At 39.4% G+C, this 21,939-nt stretch overlaps 1 protein-coding gene across 3 annotated transcripts in view; it reads right to left on the bottom strand.

Annotated features, from left to right (window-relative positions):
- Positions 1-4,003: 4,003 nt before the first annotated feature.
- The window catches only part of HERC2 (HECT and RLD domain containing E3 ubiquitin protein ligase 2), a 118,017-nt gene continuing 100,081 nt past the window's right edge, over positions 4,004-21,939 (bottom strand). For all 3 annotated transcript variants that reach the window (XM_064143509.1, XM_064143510.1, XM_064143511.1), the window contains 11 exons: positions 21,087-21,226; positions 19,859-20,046; positions 19,002-19,199; positions 17,274-17,357; positions 11,687-11,828; positions 10,729-10,923; positions 10,519-10,631; positions 9,459-9,649; positions 7,597-7,702; positions 6,785-6,997; positions 4,004-5,030 (listed from right to left, as the gene is read on the bottom strand). In XM_064143509.1, the coding sequence (XP_063999579.1) occupies positions 4,758-5,030; positions 6,785-6,997; positions 7,597-7,702; positions 9,459-9,649; positions 10,519-10,631; positions 10,729-10,923; positions 11,687-11,828; positions 17,274-17,357; positions 19,002-19,199; positions 19,859-20,046; positions 21,087-21,226 (1,843 nt within the window). In that variant the 3' untranslated portion in view covers positions 4,004-4,757. The remainder of the gene's footprint in view (positions 5,031-6,784; positions 6,998-7,596; positions 7,703-9,458; positions 9,650-10,518; positions 10,632-10,728; positions 10,924-11,686; positions 11,829-17,273; positions 17,358-19,001; positions 19,200-19,858; positions 20,047-21,086; positions 21,227-21,939) is intronic.

Raw genomic sequence — 21,939 nt, 5'->3', positions numbered from 1 at the left:
CCCTATAGATGCAAGCATCCTGATTTAGAGCATTCTGATTTTACACTTAGCCTTTTTTCCTATGAGCTGTTGCTAAACAGGGTAACAAAGCCTGGCTGACCACTGAGACCAAACCGCACTGGCACCTTTTTGCCCCTGAGCGCTGATAGAGCTGTCACAGTGAAGCAGGAAGGTGCACTTTATCTAGGAATGCATTTCTTAGAAGTGCTGCACCTCACCACTGTCAAGACTTATCATCAGTACCTGACTGTATGCAAGTGCCCAAAGAGAACTAAGTGTCTCTTCACTTAACACTGACCCACTTACAAAAAAGCATCATAGAGGAATATGCATTCTATCACATGTGTGACTTCAGGTCCCCCAGACTTCTCAAGATGCTCCTGTGAGCTCTTTTCAGATCATGATGCCAATGTACCACACCCAAACTCATCCTTGCTGTGAGATGATTACACCATCTTACACACTGGCCATCAGATGACCAAATGCAAAACTGAAGAGTGGTGCTTTGCAGACATACTATCAACATTCATATTTGAAACAAACATGTATTAGGAGCATCTGTTAACCAACAGTTTGCATCTTATTCACAGTTGTGCTGCTTTCCTGCAGTTTCACTTAAGAGTAAGGACATGACTCTACAACTTTCCCACCAATCTCACACTCCTGAATTCCAGCTGAATTAAAGAACTGTGTTGACATATTTTAGTTAACATTGTCATTTTTAGACTATAAATGCATGTTGTGGAGGCAGGGAATTAATGGGGCTGAGTCAGGAGTATATATAAAAACAGAATTATTTTCCTGAAATCCTGCCCCCAAAACTATATACAGAGATTAATTTAGTTTAATTAGCAGACTCAGTTTCATTGAGAATATCTTAGAAAAGATACTATAGATAAGTTTGGCTCTTTTAGAAGCTAGGAAATGGAAAAGGCTAAGCTAATAAAAACAGCTTTTCCCAGTATCAACCAGGCTGAGCAGAAAGTTACACTACTCACAGGCAGCCCAGATGCTTGTCAGCTCTCCCTCTTCCAAAAGACATCAGAGGCTCCTTAGCCCTATTAAGCTTACACAAAAAGAGTGCTGGTGGTGGGAAGCCGCCCAAAGCAGGGACGGTCTGGTCCCTCAGGAGCTTGTCCTTCGCAGCACCTGGGGACTCCCTGCAGGAACTATCCAGGCCAGGGAGAGCCCCAAGGGGGAAGCACCCCAATATTTACACCTTCCTAGACGAAGTGCTGAGTTGCTGTTTCTAGGTGCGAAGCACACAGCCAATCACCAGCCTGATTTCAGCGTGGCATCGGCACGGGTCACCCCTCCTGCCCGAAGGACCCTTTGCTCCTGTCCCGCTTCAAGCCTGCAGGGCAGGGGGGGAAAGAGGTTTTTCGAGCCTTTCCTCTTCCATTCAAACCACGGCATGAGAGGACTTTGGAGTATCCAGGACTCCAAGACAATTCATCAGGAGGTTAACCTTGAAAGGTAACACCTACAGGAAAACTACACATACTTGCATTTTCCTTCGTCTAAAGTTTAGATGTTAAAGCTACTGCTTCCCATTTTTGCTACAAGAGTGCTGCATGGTTTAGTTTCAGAATCATGGAATCATTTAGGCTGGAAAAGATCACTGTTATGTAACAGTGCCAAGTCCATAACTAAATTATGACTTAAGTACTTTTTAAAAGGTATCTGCAGCTATGGTGACTCAACCTCCTGGCACAACTCAGCACCATCTCCTTTTGTCCTATCGCTTGTTACGTGGGAGAAGAAACTGACTTCCACCTTGCTACAACCTTAAGAAATGGGCCCCTCTGAGCCTCCTCCAGACTAAACAACCCTAATTCATTCACCTGCTCTAGACCCCTTGCGAGGCTTCACTGTCCATGTTCTTTAGACATGTGCCAGCATGCCCAAAACTCAACATTTGAGGCGCAGACTCATCAGTGCTGCTTCCTTAGTCTTGCTGGCCACACTATGTCTGATACAAGCCAGGATGCTCTTGCCCTGTGCTTCTACATACAGTCTGGCACTAAAGATGCTTGCAGGGAAGGCAAGTACCTACATATGCTGGGTGAAAACTTGACTGTGATCTTAAGGAACACAGATCATGATTATAACTGGTATGTGTCCCCTGAACTCCTTGGTGGGACTAAATGACCTTCTCTCCTTAGGTACAGGCTGTCAGCAGCCACTATGTGGTTTTAGGGACATCAGAAATTTACTCAGGCAACAGAGCAATTTTGAACATGGGAAGGGATTTCTCTCTCTTACATCAGCTTCTTAGTGGTAAAGCTTTTATAATAAATCAGACCATCACCTTGGGTTTTATAGTGAAGTAACAGAAGGAAAAGGAGCACTATGGATACATCCTCACTTGAAAAAGTTGAGCCCTTTTGCACCAAAAAGCCAATAAGGAGCAAATCCTATTTTTTGACCATTTGAAGCAATGTTTTTTTTCATGAATGTCAACTGACTACTCAAATTCTGTAAGCCAGACCATAGGTGACAAGCATCTCACACTGTAAAAGGGCATCTGAGACTCTTCTAAAGAGGACTGGAAAGATAAAGGTTTAAAAAAACCTGATTTTGCTAATTAACAACATAACTGCTTCCTTACATAAAGAATACTTCCTTTTTGCTTTTCTTGGGGAAAAACAAAAAGACTGACACTCTTTTTCTTTCCCAGGAAATTCTGTGTGCTACAGCAGTACATCTGCTCCTGAAACAGAGTCTGAAATCTGAAAATGCCATTTCAACTTGAGCTCAGTCCTTGGACTTGATATTTGGGCATGACTCATCCACCACATCTCCTAAAAAGCTGACTACAGAATCTCTTTGATCAAGGTGGATGCCTACAGGGCTTTGGTGTTACCACAGCGAAGGACAGCAGACAACCACGTGAGTACTTCTGTACTAGATTCTCCAGTCTTTACCCTCGGGGGAAATCTGATTGAAAACGTTGCTTAAGGTTTTTGGGTTTTCTAACTTCCTTAAGACTTAAAGACTCAGCGTTTCTCATCAGCAAAGAGAGAAGATCTGGAGGACAGAGCATCAATCTGACATCTAGAATTTCAATCAAGACAGAGGATGGGGATGGGAGCATTTACTGCATGAGGTCTCCAGCACTAAATAGAGACCTTTAAAGCTAATGAACTTCAAAACTGACATTTTACCAACAAATACATAGTTCCATCACTATTCTGATATTTCAAGTATGTTTTGGGAAAACGTTCATGGTCACATTTAATATTTACACTTACAGAAGCTGGAGTGGAAGTCAAATGCACACACTTAAAACAATACTCTGAACTGTAAAATGTTGATTACACATAAATACCCACCCTAATAGTTAGTGAAGAAACGGTAGGACGTCGTTACCCGTTGGATTTTAAAATAAAACACTAATGCTTTGCCACAACTAAATCTTACCTTCCTACTTTGAAAAACTAGCACATACACTGTAGTAAACCCAATATGCCTGCTCAAATGCCATTTACTTCAGTGAGTTACTTAAAAAGGCTCTCTGAATGCACCACGTTTCATGATCAAGCCTCATAAAATGATCTGATTTTCTCTGAGACAATATTGTTTTGTGAGCACCATCATACTCTTTCACAGTATCACAGTATCATCAGGGTTGGAAGAGACCTCACAGATCATCAAGTCCAACTGCTCAGGGCCTTGAAGACACCTGTCCCTTACACTTCCTCGAAAGGCACTTTTTTCCCCACGTGTCCAAGAACAAATACACATTTACTGGCAACAGTAGCATTAGGAACAGCTACATAAATAAAGCAAACCCTGTTGCAACCATTAATGTGGTTGTGTAGACGTGCTCTGAGTTTACTGTAGCTCATATGTTGTCTATGGTAATGCACCTACGAAAAGTTGGTGTTGCACTGGCAACATCTGGTCTAGAGTTGTAAAATGCAGAAAGGTTTCTTAGCAGAGCCATTGCAATGTTCATCCTATGTGCAAGGTGCAAGGCCACTAAAAGACACAAACTTGGTTTGTTTTTTTTACTGTGGCAGAACTTTTATTTGGAGGGAAATTATAACTTTTGCATTTACATGGCACAAATTATATACAGTACACTTTCCATGATAAGAATTATGATGCTGTTCACAGAAAGGTATCAAATTTGAGATAAGTAATGCATAAGCTAAAATATACAAACCAGGGGTGGAGGTGAAACTATTGGCCATCTTTATTATCTATAGAAGAATTTAAAGGAATAATGTTAATTCAATGTTCCAAAATTTTTAACAAACTTCTAGTAAAGTTAATTGAAATATTTATAATACTATTCAGTTGTTACACGGGATTTCCAATATACAATCAAGATGCACAGAACACAACACTTAATATGAAAAAAAACCCAACCAAACAAAACTATTGCACCCACAATTTAAAAGGTTCCACTGCCTTTTGGATGCTGCACTACCATATTTATATAAACATTTACAACACTTCAGTAAACACAAAGGTTCTAAATGTAGTGCAGCATTATGGGGGGGCACTTTCAGCTCTTAAAATAAATGTTAAATGCCCATATAGTGTGCCATTTATTCTAAGCTGATGGTTTAAGATGTAACCCTTAATTGCTACTCTGAGTAGTAAAACACACTTACCCCACGTTTGGAAGATTACCATCTCTCTGACTATACATACTCTATATTCTGAGCCCTAAACTGTCCTTGGCTTCATTGTCATTTTGGCGTTTCGCCTCAGTGCTTGTCACAACTATCCCTTATATTGTTTTTTTAATGTCCTGTTAAGTAATCCTGTGTAGAATCTGAAGCAAAAGAATCTGCATCTTCATTATCAGAATCATCACTACTGTCATCAGCCGCCGGCTCTCCCGTCAGCGCTATGCGGGCATAATCATCAGTGTCTATGGACTTGCAGAAGTGAATGGCATACTTCAGCTTTTCCTCTAGGACTTGCTTACAGGAATACCTGGGCAGCTTCAGGAGAAAGAAGCAAGTGTACGACTCGGGAAGGAAGTGGTCTGGAGGATTGTATTTATCCAATACCTGTTCAGAGGCAAAAGCACAGCATTTTGATTCACAGCTCGGACCACAAATAATTATCAAAACAGCATTTGAGATTTTTTTTAACAGCATTTAAGATCTGAGATCTAAGTTTACAAAAAGAAGACTGAAAAGATGAAATCCACTTTCTCTATGCTAAGCAAATAAATAAATTCAGGTATCTACGAGCTTCTTGAATTATCAATATGGTTGAAACAATCTAAAAAAGGTCACGTTCCTTCAGCAAACCCAAAAGGATTTGAAGATTGTGGCTTTTAAGTTTAGTTGAAATGATTAATGGAGCTCAATGAAATGCTAGATAAACATCAGCAAGAACAGCTGATGACTGACAGGGGAAAACTCTCAAAATCCAGGGAAGTGGCTAAGAAATGAAACAAACAGCCACTTGCTCAAGTCAAGGGAGAAAAATATTTATATACACTACAGGTCCCCGTAGTAGTGTCAAATCCATAACATAATGCTGCAGAAACAGTTCACTGAAATCACAGAAACATTCAGGTTGGAAAAGACCTTCAGGACTACCAAGTCCAACTGATACCCCTACTTGACAAGGTTCACCCTAAACCATATCCCCAAGCACCCACATCCCAATAACTTTTAAACACTTAACCACCTCCCTGGGCAGTTAATTCCAAAGCCTGACCACTCTTTCTGTGAAAAAATGTTTCCTAACATCCAGTCTAAACCCACCCAGCTGCAGTTCTATCACTAATTACCAGCAGCAGCCTCTCCATAACATCCTTTCAGGCAGTTGCAGACAGCAATGAAGTCTCCCCTCAGCCACCTCTTTTTCAAACTAAACAGTCCTAGCTCCCTCAGTCACTCCTCATAAGATTTATTTTCCGGGCCCTTCCACAGCTTCATTGCCCTTCTGTGCACTTGCTCCAGCACCTCCACATCTCTCCTGTAATGAGTGCCCAAAACTGAACATGGTACTCAAGGTGTGGCCTCACCAGAGCCTAGTACAAGGGGACAGTCACCTCCCTATTCCTGCTGGACACAGCATTTCTAATACAAGCCAGGATGCCATTAGTTTTCTTTGCACCTGGGCACACTGCTTACTGATATTGAGCTGCTTGTCAATTACAACTCCCAGGTCCCTTTCTGCCAGACAGCTTTCCAGCCACATTTCCCCAAGCCTGTAGAGTTGTTTGGGGTTGTCGTGGCCCAAGTGTAGGACCTGGCATTTGGCCTTTTTGAAGCTCATGCCATTGATGGTGGCCCATCAATCCAATCTATCCAAGTCCCTCCACAGAGCTTCCCTACTTTCCTGCAGATCAACACTGCCACCTAACTTGGTTTCATCTGCTAACTTACTGATGACACTCTCTCTGTCTCCATCAAGGTCATCAACAAAGATGTTAAACAGAAGTGGTGCCAACACTGAGCCCTGGGGGACACCATTAGTGACTGGTAGCCAGCTGGATTTAACCCCACTGACCACCACCCTTTGAGTTCTGTCATCCAGCCAGTGCTTTATTCAGCAGAGCTGTGCTCATCCAAGCCAGGAGCAGCCAGTTTGTCCATGACAATTCTGTAGGCAACAGTGTCAAAGGCTTTTCAAAAGACTAGGTAGACAATATCCACAGCCTTTCCCTCATCCAATAGTCAGGTCATCTTGTCACAAAACAAGATTGGGTTTGTCAGCCTGTTGTTTTGTTATGTCACACTACTACTTCTCTGCCAACAGCTTTTTTAAAATAACCCCCCCACACACCTCATCCCATACACATTACCTGAATAACAAAGTCTCTCCCTCTAAAGTCTGCAATAGTCCTGGGCAGCCTTGTTCTGCCCCATACAAAACGCAGGAAGAGAGATCGCTCTGTGTTGGAGAAGGACTGCATCACCTCCCAGAACCACTGTATCAAGGAAGCAGTTGGTTCAATGCCTTTGTAAGTTGCTACAGATTTCAGGAGGTGAAGTGGAATATCCGGGCTTCCACATACCTGAGAAATGAAATGCAGTGACAGGCACGATCAAGTAATCACAGGTAATTTCTGCCCCCCCCCCCATCCCTTCAAGATACTTAATCAACTTTTACTCTGACAAAATGAACGTATCCAGTATCTGAAGTACTGTGCACTGTAGTCTCCTATTACAATAATGTTACACACCTACCTTCCCATCAGGAGACTATAATGAACCTTCTTTTGCATTTCTGAATCATATATTTTACTTGGGATGAATATCTCACAATTCAACTCCTAGGTCCCTGTTCTGTGGTTTGGCTTTTTTATAGTTGTTGGTTTGGTTTGGTTGGGTGGTTGGGGTTGTTTGTTTGATTGATTTTTTTTTAAATTGCTTTTCTCCTTTGTTTCTTTCTTCCAAAAATAATCCATTACATCACCGTTCAACTATATCAAAATAACCTTATTAACATCTAGAGAGAAATTAAACGCTTTTGTGTCTTTTCTTGGACAAGATGTTTGCAATTACAGAATGATCACTGTAAACAGTAATTAATGAGGGGTTTGATTAGTAAGATACAAGTGAAACATCACACTCAAAATTAGTCTGACAGAGGTAGCAAATTAGAGATTGATACCATGGTTTCCAGTTCATATCCCGTAAAGAGCGAAAGCAGAGGAACAGGAACAACACGGGCCATCCCCTCACGAACTGCTGCAACTTGTTCGTCAAATTCATGAAGCCTGCAGAAACACATTTTCAGAGTTGCTGTCAGTGTCACTTGCAGCAATTATTTCTAGCACTTACTGTAATCAACCACTCTCCTCGAGTCTTCAGCTGTATCTCAAGGAATATTAACAAACACTTTACCACGCAAGACACGTGACTTAGAACAGCTTCTACACCAAGTCACTCTGTACAGCAAGCTCAGTATATCTTACTTCCAGTACCATTCAAAGAGTGTTTCACTTGCAAACAACATACTCTTGGGAAAAGAATGGCTGTGCTTTGAAATTCTGCCCTCAAACATTCCCCACACTAGACAGATATGGTAAAAGAAAATTGGGTCTGAACTAAAACGTGATGTCTGAGGAGACAAGAGTGGTTTTATGTCAAGATAGACACAGATTAAGTCTAACATTTTACTGCTTCTGCTGCCACCTACAATTTGTGTTTCACCTTTTTATTTTCCTCCCTGTCTAACAATTTCTGAGATACTTTACAGAGAGCTCTCCAGAGCAGAGGTCTGCATCCTTGACAAGTCCTGTGCTGAGGCTTTTCATCAACAAAATAAGTAAAAATGTTGGGACAATCTTGGTCTTGCACATGGATTTTTCCACATGGATTCCATTAGAGTGCTACATTTTTTCTCAAGATATTAATATAATTCTACAACTTAATCTATACTCTTTGGTCCTTCTCCCAAAGCCCTTTTAACTGTAAAATGCATTATTTAGAAGCAATTCCCTTTGAGGAAAGCCAGAATTGGGCAAGAGAGCAAAACTATTTCTTCCAAGGAATGTAACATTTTATATAGATGTATAATTTACCCATTCCAAATGAAATTTCTCTCCATTGTCAAGAATAGGTCCAATTATTAGCTCATAATCAGTTATAGAAGATAAGAAAATCAAACACTGCAATGCAGTAGCTGTTGGCAGGCACAAACAGTACTTTGGCAGTTGTAGTTACAAACTAATAAGCAAGTATATAGTGATGATAAAGTTTTACTCAAGCACTCTCTAAAAAGATTAACTACGATGTCAAGAACAAAACCACCATGCATCAGTTTCTTGTCTAAATGATCTAAATTTACATATTTCAATAAGCACTAGGCCTGCTGCTTCATGTAACAAGAGGCCTGTGCTTGTTTCTTAGATGTACTTTTCTGGATCAACTATCTAGGTATTTAAGTGGTCACCAAAGGCCTGCCTTCTCCAATACTTAAAAATTATTTCCATGCTTTCAGCCCAATGTTCAGCCTCTGGCACCTCTGGGTGAATCTGCTTGTCTGTGCAAAAGTGTCAGACATTTTACAGTGCTCAAGGTATGAACATTTAGGTTTGTGTATTCCAACAATAGAGTAAGAATTCTGCTAGAACTGCTCTTGACTGCAACTCATGATATGCAAAACTGCAGGAGTATTAGTACTAAATCTAAGCTCTCTTCACAAACAGTTTAAGGATTAAATCTATTACTTTATTGCCTAAGAACTAAATGGATGGTGCATGCCTTTTCACATAGAACTGTCTACCAAAAATGCTCTTTCAAGACTGCTATTCAAATCTAGAGCCATATCTGCTAGCCTATTGTTTCCTAAAAATTAAGTTTCATCTTTCCTCTTTGATTATAAAATAAATCAGAAAATCAATGCTGTAATCACATGAAAATACGAACTGTATACGCAAGGTGAAGTGTCATATTGGTTAAGAGTTTGTACATATGCTTTCAAAGAAAATGCTTACTCATGTCAAGAATTTGAACAACTTATTCACAAACCTGTAGTTTATTGCCAGCCTCACATATTCAGCTCTGTTATCCAGTGTAATATGGGTGTACTTGGAACTCAGTTGAATATCTTGACCACTTGCATTAGGCACAGTGAATGGGAGGCTCATAGCTTCAAACTCTTCTGAAGTGGCTTCATTGTCTCGAATGTACATTAGCCCCGGAATAAAATCTTTATCAACCTTTTGGAAATAACAGTCTCAAGTTGAAGTCAGCTTACTAGCACTATAAAACAGTGTGTACTGCACACCAAAAGCAGTGCATCATGCGCGATCTAGCAAAAACATTGTTAAATATCTGATCACAACCCATTTAGTTTTGTGTTTTATGTAAAACTCTGTTACCCTAGGATGTGTTTGAGATTTCAATCCTTTGGAGGAGTGTTTGCCAAGAAATGGTATTATTTTAAAAAAATGGATTTAAAGCTTCAAAATGTAACCATATCTACAAAGTCCAGTGCTGGGTTTGGTACAAAAGGAATCCCTTTACTGACAAGAATGACTCAATGCTTTCAAAGCAAGTATCCTTCTATATGACAGTATTTGAGAAAGAACTCTTCCTAGTGACAGGTTAACTCTTACTCCGCATTTACTGAGCTCAGAAAACAGGATCTGAAACTTTATGCTGTTCAATATGTAGGCACAAACTATTTTCAGTCACAGTTTGAACTCACTCTCTTTTCTTCAAAACAGTGTAGGCGTGTGCACCCAGTCAGTTACTGCATCTTGGCACAACAGAGAGAAACAGCACCAGAAAGGTCTACTGGTAAGTAGGAGTTCAACTACAAATATTTGTCTAGTCAAAAACCTTGAGAACATTTGAAAACACTCTACAATTCAGATAGCTTATTCACTAGTTTTAAATTACTTGAATTAATAGTTTTATCAGTGAGTACAAGTCATCCTTCCACACTGGCTCAAAATGTCAAAGGCCAGTCAAAATACAAGCACGTAGAAATTAAAAAGGCCAGTCACTGGAGAAAGAAATTACACTAGACTCTGCTTGTCCGCTCTACTCTGAGCTGCATTCTACTTACAAACTTCTTACTTACCTCACTGAGATCAGCAATTGTTAGGTTCATTCCTGCAAGCTGTTTCCACACTGGCTCAGCCAGGTTGAGGCTCAGAGGGCTGCCAGTCCGAATAGCAATGCCCAAAAGTACACCTGTAAGATTGAACATAATGTTATTAATGTCAGAATGTTAGATGCCCGATATTTTGATGACAGAATGCAAGCAAAAAATCAGTTACTAAGGAATTACCAAGAAAACGAAACATGTTCATATGCAAGAGTGACTTGGCAGCAGGATTTAATAGGAAGCAATCTCTATTTGCTCCAGATTCATCTCTTCCATTTGGTGTCACAATTAACAGAGGGGTCAGCCCGTTCTGAAGCTCCTCACACATTTCTGCTATTGATTCACTATAACCTCCACCACAATCATCCACAGATTCACCTTGGGGGGAGGGAAAAAAAAAAGTTTCAAAGTTAAATATTAAAAAATAAATTTAGCATTAAAATAATCTGCATTTCCTTTCAAAGAGATAAGTGAGTAAACAACCAGTCATAAAAGCTACACAGTCATATCTGTTCATATGAAACCCCTTTATCTGTTCCTTTCGATTTGAGTATTTCCAGTTCTTCGTAAACCACATTATTTAGAAGATTATACAACGTATCACAGTGTCAAAATCACTGTTTTGTCAATAGTGCAACTAACACTTTTGTGTTATACACTAATCAAAATGGTAAAATGAAACAGAGGTAGAAAAAAGGAAGTCAAAACAACATTTTAGAACAGATTTTATATATCTTATACATAGTAGATTTTATAACTATTTTTCATCAAAAAGCTTAAAATTGTATCTGAACTGTAAAAACAATTCTATCAGTAAAAGCATTTAGCCAGGATTATGTACCAATTTGGACAGCATAAAAACAAGTTTAGGTTTTGCAGAATGTTTGTTGTAGGCAGAAGAGTTATTCCTGGGATTGGAGGAGAATTACAGGCACATTTCCACTAATGTTGAGGGGTTTTTCTATAATAGTTTTTAAAAAGCTTTTTTACTTCCTAGTGTTGTAAGCACCTTCCTCTGCCCACACACATACATCATCTTCCAATATCCCTCCCTTCCTTCAGGTCCCCCAGAAAAATAAATCTGAAGAAGACTGTAAAACGAAGTGCAATAAGGAAGGGAGGTGGTGGACAATCTTCTTACCAACAAACTTGACTTTCCAAACACGATGAGGAAGCAGAAGGCTATCGGGGCTAAAAGAACTCATTTTAGCACACATCTGTCCAAACACTGACTTTGTACCATCAGGCCCAGCCAGTCCTCCTTTGCTCCTAGAACGTTTTACCTATCAAGTAAGCACATTATAAAAGACACTGTAAGAAGGCAGTTCAGCTGGGATCACTGCGCAGAGCAGAGCATTGATGTTTATAAAGTAAGTTTTCAGTGAAACATTTGCAGAAGTCCACAGTGTATCTTGTATGTATGTGACATTTACAGTAGAAAAAAAACAGATTTCAAATTGCAGCATTACAGTATTTTCAGTACCATTTAATATCCATCCCTAGATACAGCTATCATGCAGTCCAATCTAGCACCCAGCCCTGTCCAATCAACCACAGCACTAAGTGCCTAATCCAGGCTTTTCTTGAACACCTCCAGAGATGGTGACTCCACCACCTCCCTGGGCAGCCCATTCCATCGGCAAATCACTCTCTCTGTTCCTCCTAACATCCAGCTTATACCTCCCCCGGCACAACTTGAGATTGTGTCCTCTTGTTCTGTTGCTGGTTGCCTGGGAGAAGAGACCAACCCCTACCTGGCTGCAATCTCCTTTCAGGTAGTTGTAGACAGCAATGAGGTCACCCCTGAGCCTCCTCTTTTCCAGGCTAAACCACCTCACCTCTCTCAGCCTCGTAAGGCTTGTGCTCCAGGCCCCTTACCAGCTTTGTTGCCCTTCTCTGGATACATTTCAGTACCTCAACATCTCTCTTGAACTGAGGGGCCCAGAACTAGACACAAACCCCTGTTGGTTATTAGTTCTTTCAAGGAGGATGAAAGCTCTTAAAATTCCAGGCTATCAGGAGCCTAGAACTATTAAAGAATCACAAGATGACGGAGGGCAGAAGGCACCTCTATAGGTCATCTGGTCCAATTCCTTTATTCAAGTAGAGCCACCTAAAGCCAGCTGCCCAGGCATATGCAGATGGCTTTCAAATACCTCCAAAGACAGAGACTTCACAGCCTTGCTGGGCAACCTGTACCAATGTTTGGCCACCCTCACAGTGAAAATGTTTGCTGATGGTGAGAGGAAACCCCATGTCCTTCATTTTCTGCTCATTGTATCTGATCATGCCACTGTTCACCACTGACCAAAGCCTTCCCTTCACATATGCAAAAATACACATTAACGAGATGCTTCCTGAGCTTTGTCTTCTCCAGACTGAACAGTTCCAGTTCTCTCAGCCTTTCCTTATAAGAGATGCTCCAGTCCCTTTACCATCTTTGCAGCACTCTCTCCACTATGTCCATGTCACTCTTGTACTGAACTACACCCACCACTCCAGGTGTGGCCTCACCACTGCTCAGCAGATGGCAAGGATCACCTTCCTTGACCTGTTGGCAACATCCCTCCTAGAGCAGCCCAGGACAGTCATTAACCTTCAGGACAAGGGCACAATTCTGGGTCATGTTCAACTTGGTGCCCACCAGCAAACCCAGGCTCTTTTCTGCAAAACTGTTTTCAAGCTAGACTACCCCCATCATACTGATGCCTAGGGTTGGTCCTCCTCAGGTGCAGGATTTTGAACTTCCCCTTGCTGAACTTTATGAAGTTCCAGTCAGCCCATTTCTCCAGCTAGGCAGCATTTCTCTCAATGGCAGCACAACCCTCTAGTGCATCAATCACTCCTCCCAGTTTTCTATCATCAGCAAATGTGCCAAGGGTATTCTCCATCTCCTCTAAATCATTAATGAAGATGTTGTCCAGGACTGGGCCTAGTATTGACCCCTGGGGTATACCACTAGTTACTGACCGCCAACTTGACTTCATGCCACTGATCACCACCCTCTGGACCCAGCTGTTCTGACAGTTTTCAACCCACCTCACTGTATGCTCATCCAGCCCACACCCTATCAGCCCATATCTCATTGTTAGTGACATAAAAATAGGATATACCTAACCATTAAGGAAAAGAAATAGTTCCTGGTTCTAGGACAGGCTGCACAGCAACTTCCGCCACAGATCTTTTCTCCATGACATTGCTGTTTAATTGTTAGTGACTACTACAATTATCACTATTAATAAACACCACAAATTCAAGTGTCTCCCTAACAGCAGACATTTAGGAGCTAATGCCTGGATTTGAAAAAAAAATTAAAAACACTATCTGGCTGTTGAGACACTTCCACCACCTCCTGAACTGACCTGACAATGCCAATGCTGAATGACTGTTCTAGTTCATTGTCATAACTACTTGGTTCATTGTCATAACTCCTTGAGACAATCTTCAAACATGGCTGAACATAATGATGATGATTTTTTTTAAATAAAAACACAAATCTGGAGGTTGGTTAGGTCTCAGCCATTTTACTGCTATTGCTGGGAACATACAAAAACAATAGGAGTGTTCATTGCAGCTAGGCAGATCTATTCTTACCAGTTCAGCTGACAACCCTGTGGGCACTCTTCCCTAGACAAGGAAGTTTACATTTCCCCAACCTTACTTATCTTTAATTTCACACATGTTGTCATTCATATATGTCTCTACTCAGCATCTGTTCATGTTCAAAAGGAAAATGGAAAGACAGAGAGGTATTAACAATAAAATTTGTTAATGGTTTCCTTCCCCTATTCCTGAGGTAGCCACCAGTACCTTGGTAAACTCATTTTTACTGGATTGCAATCCACGTAGTTATTGCCATCTCTGTCAAAACTGTATATATTTTTCATACACAGGAAACTGAATGCAAGTTATTCTTTGATCTATTTAGTAAAAATCTCTTAAAGGAATAAGCACTATCAAAATACATCTGTGTATATATATACACACACATGGAGAAATGTGCTTTTAGATACCTATGGAAAAAGTGTATTTTAAGATTTGGTTACAATCCATAAGAAGTGGCATGCAAGGAAAATTCCACGCATTTTGCTTTGAGTTTCACTACCACTTTCAACTGCAGTGAAAATCTCTTTCATCTAAAGGCAAAGATATGATCTAACAGCATTATGAATGTGTCTGTCCATCTGACACCACATGAGCTACACTAGTATTTAAATAGACGGTAAATCTGCTCTGCTAGCAAGAGGGGCAGTAAGCAAACTTGAGCAGTACAGCCCTTTCTAGACAAGTAACTTAGTTTGCTTTCTGGCTCAGTCTTCCACTACTTCATTTGCGCATTTTCAGTGCATGGCTCAGATGCTGTTTTGGAATGCATCACTTAATGATCCTTCCCAAAAATGCCACGGACAAAAGTGCACCAAGTTTAATTTCTTCTGCCCTATACAGATCTCAAACAGTGTCCCAAACTGTGTTCATTCAAGCTTGCCTGCACACTAAGCCTCAAGGTACAGAACATCCACCCTCAACATTATTCTACAGAAATACCAGGCTAGCACTGAAGTGAGCTGTGGTACTGCCATCACACAACTTGGGAAAGAAAACTATGTAAAACTACTTCAGAGGAGGACAGTCAAGCTGGTGAAGGGTCTGGAGAAAGGGAGGCCGAGTGAATAACTTTTCATCTCTACAACTACCTGAAAGGAGGTTGTAGGGAGGTGAAAGTCAGTTTCCTCTTCCTACAAATGCATGATGAGACTAAATGGCCTGAAGTTGCACCAGGGGAGGTTGAGCTTGGATATCAGAAGAAATTTCTCCACTGAAAGGTTTATCAAACACTGGAATAGGTTGCTCTGGGAGGTGGTTGGATCATCATCCCAGAACCATTAATCTGGTTCTATGAGACATGGTTTAGCACCAGACTTGGTAAAATTAGATGACTGTTAGACTTAATGATCTTAAAGATCTTTCCAACTGAAACAATTCTATGATTCTCCTGTGTCCTGCTATTTTAAGATTCCCAACATAAAATATCCAGGGGCTGAACATAATCTGCTCTAAAGGATTCTGGTGCATGTAAAACTTGACCTAAGTACAAAGGACTGGTGTTTTGCTTGCTTTTATACCACAAGTGAGACAACTGTTATGTCCAGTTTTCGTACACCCAATGAAGCCACTGATCAACAGAGTAAACTGAAGAAATATTTATAAACCAGGTCAGTATTTGTAAGACAACTCTAAAAATTCATTTGTTTATTTTGTATGAAGAAAGATGACAAAGTGAATTGTCTGCACTATATAGTATATAAACTGTGAGAAAGTATCCTGAAAACAAGGGAATTTGAAGCATAGATCAAAACTCTAACACTGGCAGTTAGCTGTTTAACACTATGTAAAGCAGCCTTGGTTCTTCATTTAAGTATTATAAAGGATCAAACAGTTTCAGGGTCCACATTATCCTTCTTTGCAAAAGGTAACTCAAGAAACTGTCACTCCTATTTGATACTGTATAATCAGGCCAGACTATGAATAGGATCCCTCTCGGCTAAATCTAGGACAGACCTGTGTTACAGCAGTGTTTCCTTTCCCCCACAAGCTATGAAGAAGGGAAGCCCTGCAGCTACTAGTTCTTTTCCAGAGTTCAAGACAGATTCAAGTAGTGAACTGGAGTACAAGAAAAAGTCTATCTTAATTAATTAACAGCAGAAGGATGGCACTACAAAATGAGCGCAAACCCTACTCCCTGGTTTCCTGCTTAAATTCTTGCACTGCTTTACTGGACCTTCTAACTTCATACACATGCACAAAAAGCAGTGAGAAAATTTCTAACACTCTTCAGCTTCCCAAATAAACTAAACCAGTAACTTTTAATCACATATCATCACAAGAAACTTTACATGTCCACAGAAAATAGCAAATAAGCAGAAACAGGGTCTGGATGCAACAGGATGTCCTTCTATTCACTAAGACAAAACTCGTTTGTCAGAGTTTCCACAATTTCTCCATTCTAGCCTTACAAAGAGTAGGTTTTCTTATTTTTTACAGCATACCCAAAAAACAAAAGAACATCACTGCTAAAGAAAAGAAATGCATGTGGATTCCATAAGACTAGGCTTACAATGCTTTAACTATTCTTCATTACAGAAATATCCGAAGAGAGAGACACATCTGGCCTAAGGCATAACATTACATTTTCTAACGTCAGTGATAAGGAAAAAAAAGCCCTTTTATATCAAAGAATTCTGCAATCAATATGACATGTGATGACCAGCAAAGGACAACAGTTTATCAGCCTCAATTTTAATTATATTCAACGGCACTTTTTTTTCCCCCACCACCCCATATGGTCTCTGTTATGAAAGCAACAGTTGAATAATTCATCTGACCATTTGGGAAGATAAGAAAGGCAACAGAATCACACTACTTTCTTCAACTGTCTAGTGCAGTGAGACTTGAAAAAAACATTTCTTGGTCAAACAGGACTTGCTTTGCTCATTAGACCCTAAATCTTTTAATTATCATTTTAACAAGTGTTCCTACAGTGTGGCTGTAAACATATTGAAAAGAAAGACAACAGCCTTAGCTCCATTCACTTCTTCATTGTTAGTGTCTCTGATAAAAAAAACAAACAACTCTATTTAAACTGCTTCTTACCCAGATACTAAAAGGGAATTGACAAATCTGTGAACTAAATATACAGATACTTAAATCAAAACTTCAGCTTCAGATACCTGTATTCTGTTGAGCTCTACAACTGGCCCATGCTGACGATCTCTCACCATAGTTGCTTGCACAACTTTTCTGAAAGCTACCTCCTGAGAAAAAGAAATTACAAGAATTTCAGTGTCAAAACTGCAATTGGGTGAGAGAAAACTGCACATATTTCACAGATACATATATTGTTCAACTTGGGAGAAAACAAAACAAATGAAAAACAAAACAAAACAAAGAAACACACCAGAAAACCTCGGAAGAATACAGAAACTGATCTTGGCATATCATCTTTCAACAATTTCCTTCTGAGAACATCACAAGACACTAGATAAGACATAGCACCTCTGAGTCTTTCTTGAGTAGTGGAAAAAAAGCATCAAATATATTTGAAATAATTAAAACAAACAAAATACACCAAAGATAAAGCTGTGAGATAATTTTGCTATGGAAGGCAATAAATAGAAGAGAAAGCATTAACATTTTTTTAAACTGTGTTTTAGTGTAATTTAAGTAAATATTTGGGTCTGATTTTACATTGTCAGTTTCAAGCAAACTTCAGCAAGATTTTTAAGTCTCTAGAAAGGTAAGCCTGGCTTAAATGCTTAGATATCAACACAGCATCACAACTTCTGTTGTCTCTGTTGACTGCTTTTGACCTAAAATATGCCTCATATCACATTTTATCTCACATCTGGAGCTCTTCCTGAACTATGTTTAATGTGTCTCCTGAGTACACATTCCTATACTTAACATCATATGCCCAAGGACTCCCTATTAATAGCACTAAAACATTAAAGTGATATAAGCAGAAGAGCTAGGATTTCCTTTTCCTTTTTCCAGTTTAGGCTTTCATGTAAAATGACAGCCTTTAGTAAGGCAAAATGAAAGACAAGCCCTTAGCCTGATAAGCGGGGGTTGGTCTCTTCTCCCAGACAACCAGCAACAGAACAAGGGGACACAGTTTCAAGTTGTGCCAGGGGAGATACAGGCTGGCTGTTAAAAGGAAGATCTTCACAAAGAGATTGATTGGACAGGGCTGGGTGCTAGATTGGACTGGATGATCTTGGAGGTCTCTTCCGACCTGACTGGTTCTATGATGAAGTCTTTCAAATATATCTCCCAGATTTTGTCTCTTTATATAAGGTTGTATTTTTTTTGTTAGGCTAGTTACTACAGTGAAAAAAATCAGATGCAAAACCGATGATCATACTGAAGGTAGCTAAATGCTTTCAGCATACGAATTTTTAAGTGTTGTAGCCTTGAAGCATGACTGACTACTTACAACTGAAATAATCTACTTTCTTTACTGATAAGAGACAGAACTCCTAGGTATTCTGGTTTTGCTTTTAGCCCAGTATAAAGCAAGTTTGTAACTGCATAGAGCTTTGGACCATTTGGTATATTATGTGATCATGACAAGTGAAATATAAAAACAGACAGTGGCCACTTCATACCTTACATTTTCTTTCAGGACAGCATCTACTGAATACCTTGTAAGAATTCACCTATACTACAAACTGAACATCTACAATGTAAAGTTATTTCAAGATAACACTGTGATGAAGAACTGAGGAAAACAAAGGTACACATTCACAAAGAAGTTTGCCTAATCCAGATGGAAATATCTGATACACAACCTCCAGAACAAAATGAGACCTAGAGATCTATCTTCTTCAGAAACAGCTGAAAAGTGTATTTCACTTACAATTACAAATCACTATCTCAAAAATAATTCTGCTAAGTACCTTTCCCTGTGATATCAGTATTCCCCGTAACGTGTCAAACCCAACTGAGGGTCCTTGGCCAGTTTCATCAAGTCTTCCTTCAAGATCAAACATTGGAATGCAAGGACAGAAGAGCTCAGAAATGTGATGCAACAGCAGAAGCCTGTTTCTCAATGAAATTATGGGAATTTCCTGCAGATGATTGTACTCCATAGGCACCTATGATAAGACAATGCTATTTTAATGCAATTTAAAATTATTGCATGCTTTATTAAATAGAACAACAGTTCATAAGACCTGTAAACTTGCATTAGGAATTCAGGTACTTGCTTATTCACACAAAACTTATTACACAGAGTTCAACTGTTTATAAGGGGTACTAATAGTACACGCCTAAACTGAAACAAGTGTCGGAATTATGAGAGTTAAAACTATCCTTTCTATTCCATATTCTACAATTCCCTTTATTGAAAAGCAGGCCTATTTTACATCCTGTCATCACTATACCCAGGCAGTACAGCTGAAAGAATATTCAGAAAACAAGTCTTGACACAAAGCAAGTAATGAAGAACTCCTCTGGAAGGCATAATATTTTCTTAGCTGGAATATAGAACTAAAACACCTGCTGACTCGCAAACTGAGTTACCGTTTTCCACTGGATTAACAACTGAATGAAAGAGGCTTTCTCACCTCAGAAAACTGGAATCCTTCCTTGGAAATATGGAATTACACAAAAGGAACTGGCTCAAATGCAAAGCCAAATCAACACACACTGAGCTTTTGGCAGGGATTTAGAAAGGAAAATTATCTACTGCAAGATTGGCAATAAGTATACTAAGTATGTTTAAAATCTGAACACAATAAGCCAAAAATTTTACCTGTGTAGGGAGCTTGCCAGCATTAGCAGGTTTACTGGTTGACCAAGCTAAAGTATGTGCTGAGCCACAGGCTACTCTGTTGATCTTTTTGCTCTGAAGTGCTGCAACCAAGCGCGGTCTTTGGATGGCATTAGTTGTTCCATCTCCAAGCTGCCCTTCATCATTATCTCCCCACGTATAAACTTCCCCTAAACCAATAAAAATATTTAATTGTCCTGAAGATAAGACAGAAGCTTTTCCCCTTTTTTTAACATTTGCATTTATAAATAATTGAACTGAATGCAGCCTTAGACTTTAATGAAGACTTTTACAACTGACAGTCATTCTGAAATCCACCATCTAGTTCAGATAAATCTTGAATGACATGGTTAATTCCACAGTCTACATAAATCAGCTAGCATATGATGAATTCATTTCCACATAGTTTGCTTAACTTAAAACACCTGGTCCAGAACAGAAGGAAATTGTGGAGCAGAAGAGTAACAACAGACACAGAAAAACAGTCTCTATTTGACAGTTTCATAATGAAAAAAAAAAAATTAAAAAAATCTGATGTTAAAAAAAAAATAGAAAATACTTCATGTTTTGCACGAGATAAAAGATCCTGTAATGGGTTGTATGACTAGAGAGGGCATTAAAGTAAGTGCTAACCACAGCAAAATAATTAGAAAATATCTTTAAAATGGCAACCTTGTTTCTGAGCATTCATTTCCTGCAACTACAGCCTATTTTACTGGTACTTATAAAACACTCAGTTGTTGTGCAGACTTGTTAATTACTTCTGGGAGTTAGTCTGCTATAAAGAATATTCAGTATCTCAGCCTGCTCTGTTAGAAGCAATATTGTTTGCATAGTTTTTCATTTAGCAAGTTAAACACCTCAGCAGGCCCAGAAGACCCTGCAAAAAAACCCAAAAAGCCAAATAAATCCATTCGTTCTACTGCTTGTCCAATCTGTAATTACTTTTGGAGCTCTATATTTTTCTTTGACCATCAGAATTTATGAAACTTTATTAACTAAAAGTCTTCAGTTGGTTTTATGTGATCATTTTAAATCAATGACACACTTGCCACTTGAGAGATACGCAGCATCTGCAAACACAAAATATTGCCATGCACGCAGAGGACCAGCATTATTATCCAGGACAATCAACCAAGAGCTAATTAAAAAATACTTTAATTTTTTCAAATTCAGTATTGAGAACTAAGTAAATGATTTTTTTTTTTACCATCTTCAGTGCAGCAAACACAGTGTAAAGATCCAGTAGCAATCGCAATGACTTTCTTCCCCTGCAGACCCTGCACTTGTCGTGGTCTTCTAACATGGTCATCAGATCCGTGGCCTAACCTATGATAATCTCCTTTGCCCCTGCACAGAGAAGGTAAAACATGTTAAAGCCATGTTTTACTTGTGGAAAAACAGATTGACAAATATCTGACCTGTAGATGGATTGATAATCGGTCCAATATTAAAATCACCCTCCAGATACTCAATCATCCCTAGTTTGTATGACATGGATGTGATTCTGTTGATAAGAGCAAAAATTCTTAAACCTCCACTATGTTGTTCCTACTTATTCTATGTAGGTCCTTGTACCACTTTTACAGGAGGCTGCTTGTCATTTTCCTCTTAAAAGGGTCTACTATTAGAAGCATTCATCTGCAAAAACAGTACATTTACTGAACTTTGCAGAGTTTAAGGCTCTCCATAATGCCACGCAAACAAGGGCTTAGAGGGATGTTGAGAAAATATTTTGCTTAGTCTGTTTAAACACTTATATCTAATACTTTACACAAATTGGAATGTCGTAAGAAGAGTAAAACAAAGTAGTAAAATAAAATTCTCAGACTACAGCCACCACAAGCTAGACACAATTTTGATCACAGATAACAATGTTATTTTTGCTATCATCTTCCACTCTGCATGACACTTCAGGCTTATCCTTCTATTAACTCTCCTAGGAACTGCTGAATCTTCCAGTGGTTCCCCAAAGTGGTAGATTTTATTACTAACCAAAACAAGAGGAACTCAAAAAAGTTTCTGATAAAGGATTAAAATTGAATTAGTAAAAAAAGTCTAAC

Source organism: Pogoniulus pusillus, chromosome 5, assembly GCF_015220805.1.
Source record: "Pogoniulus pusillus isolate bPogPus1 chromosome 5, bPogPus1.pri, whole genome shotgun sequence".
NCBI classification, from domain to species: Eukaryota; Metazoa; Chordata; class Aves; order Piciformes; family Lybiidae; genus Pogoniulus; species Pogoniulus pusillus.
Note: the sequence above shows the minus strand (reverse complement) of the source record. Positions and strands in the feature narration are given on the sequence as shown.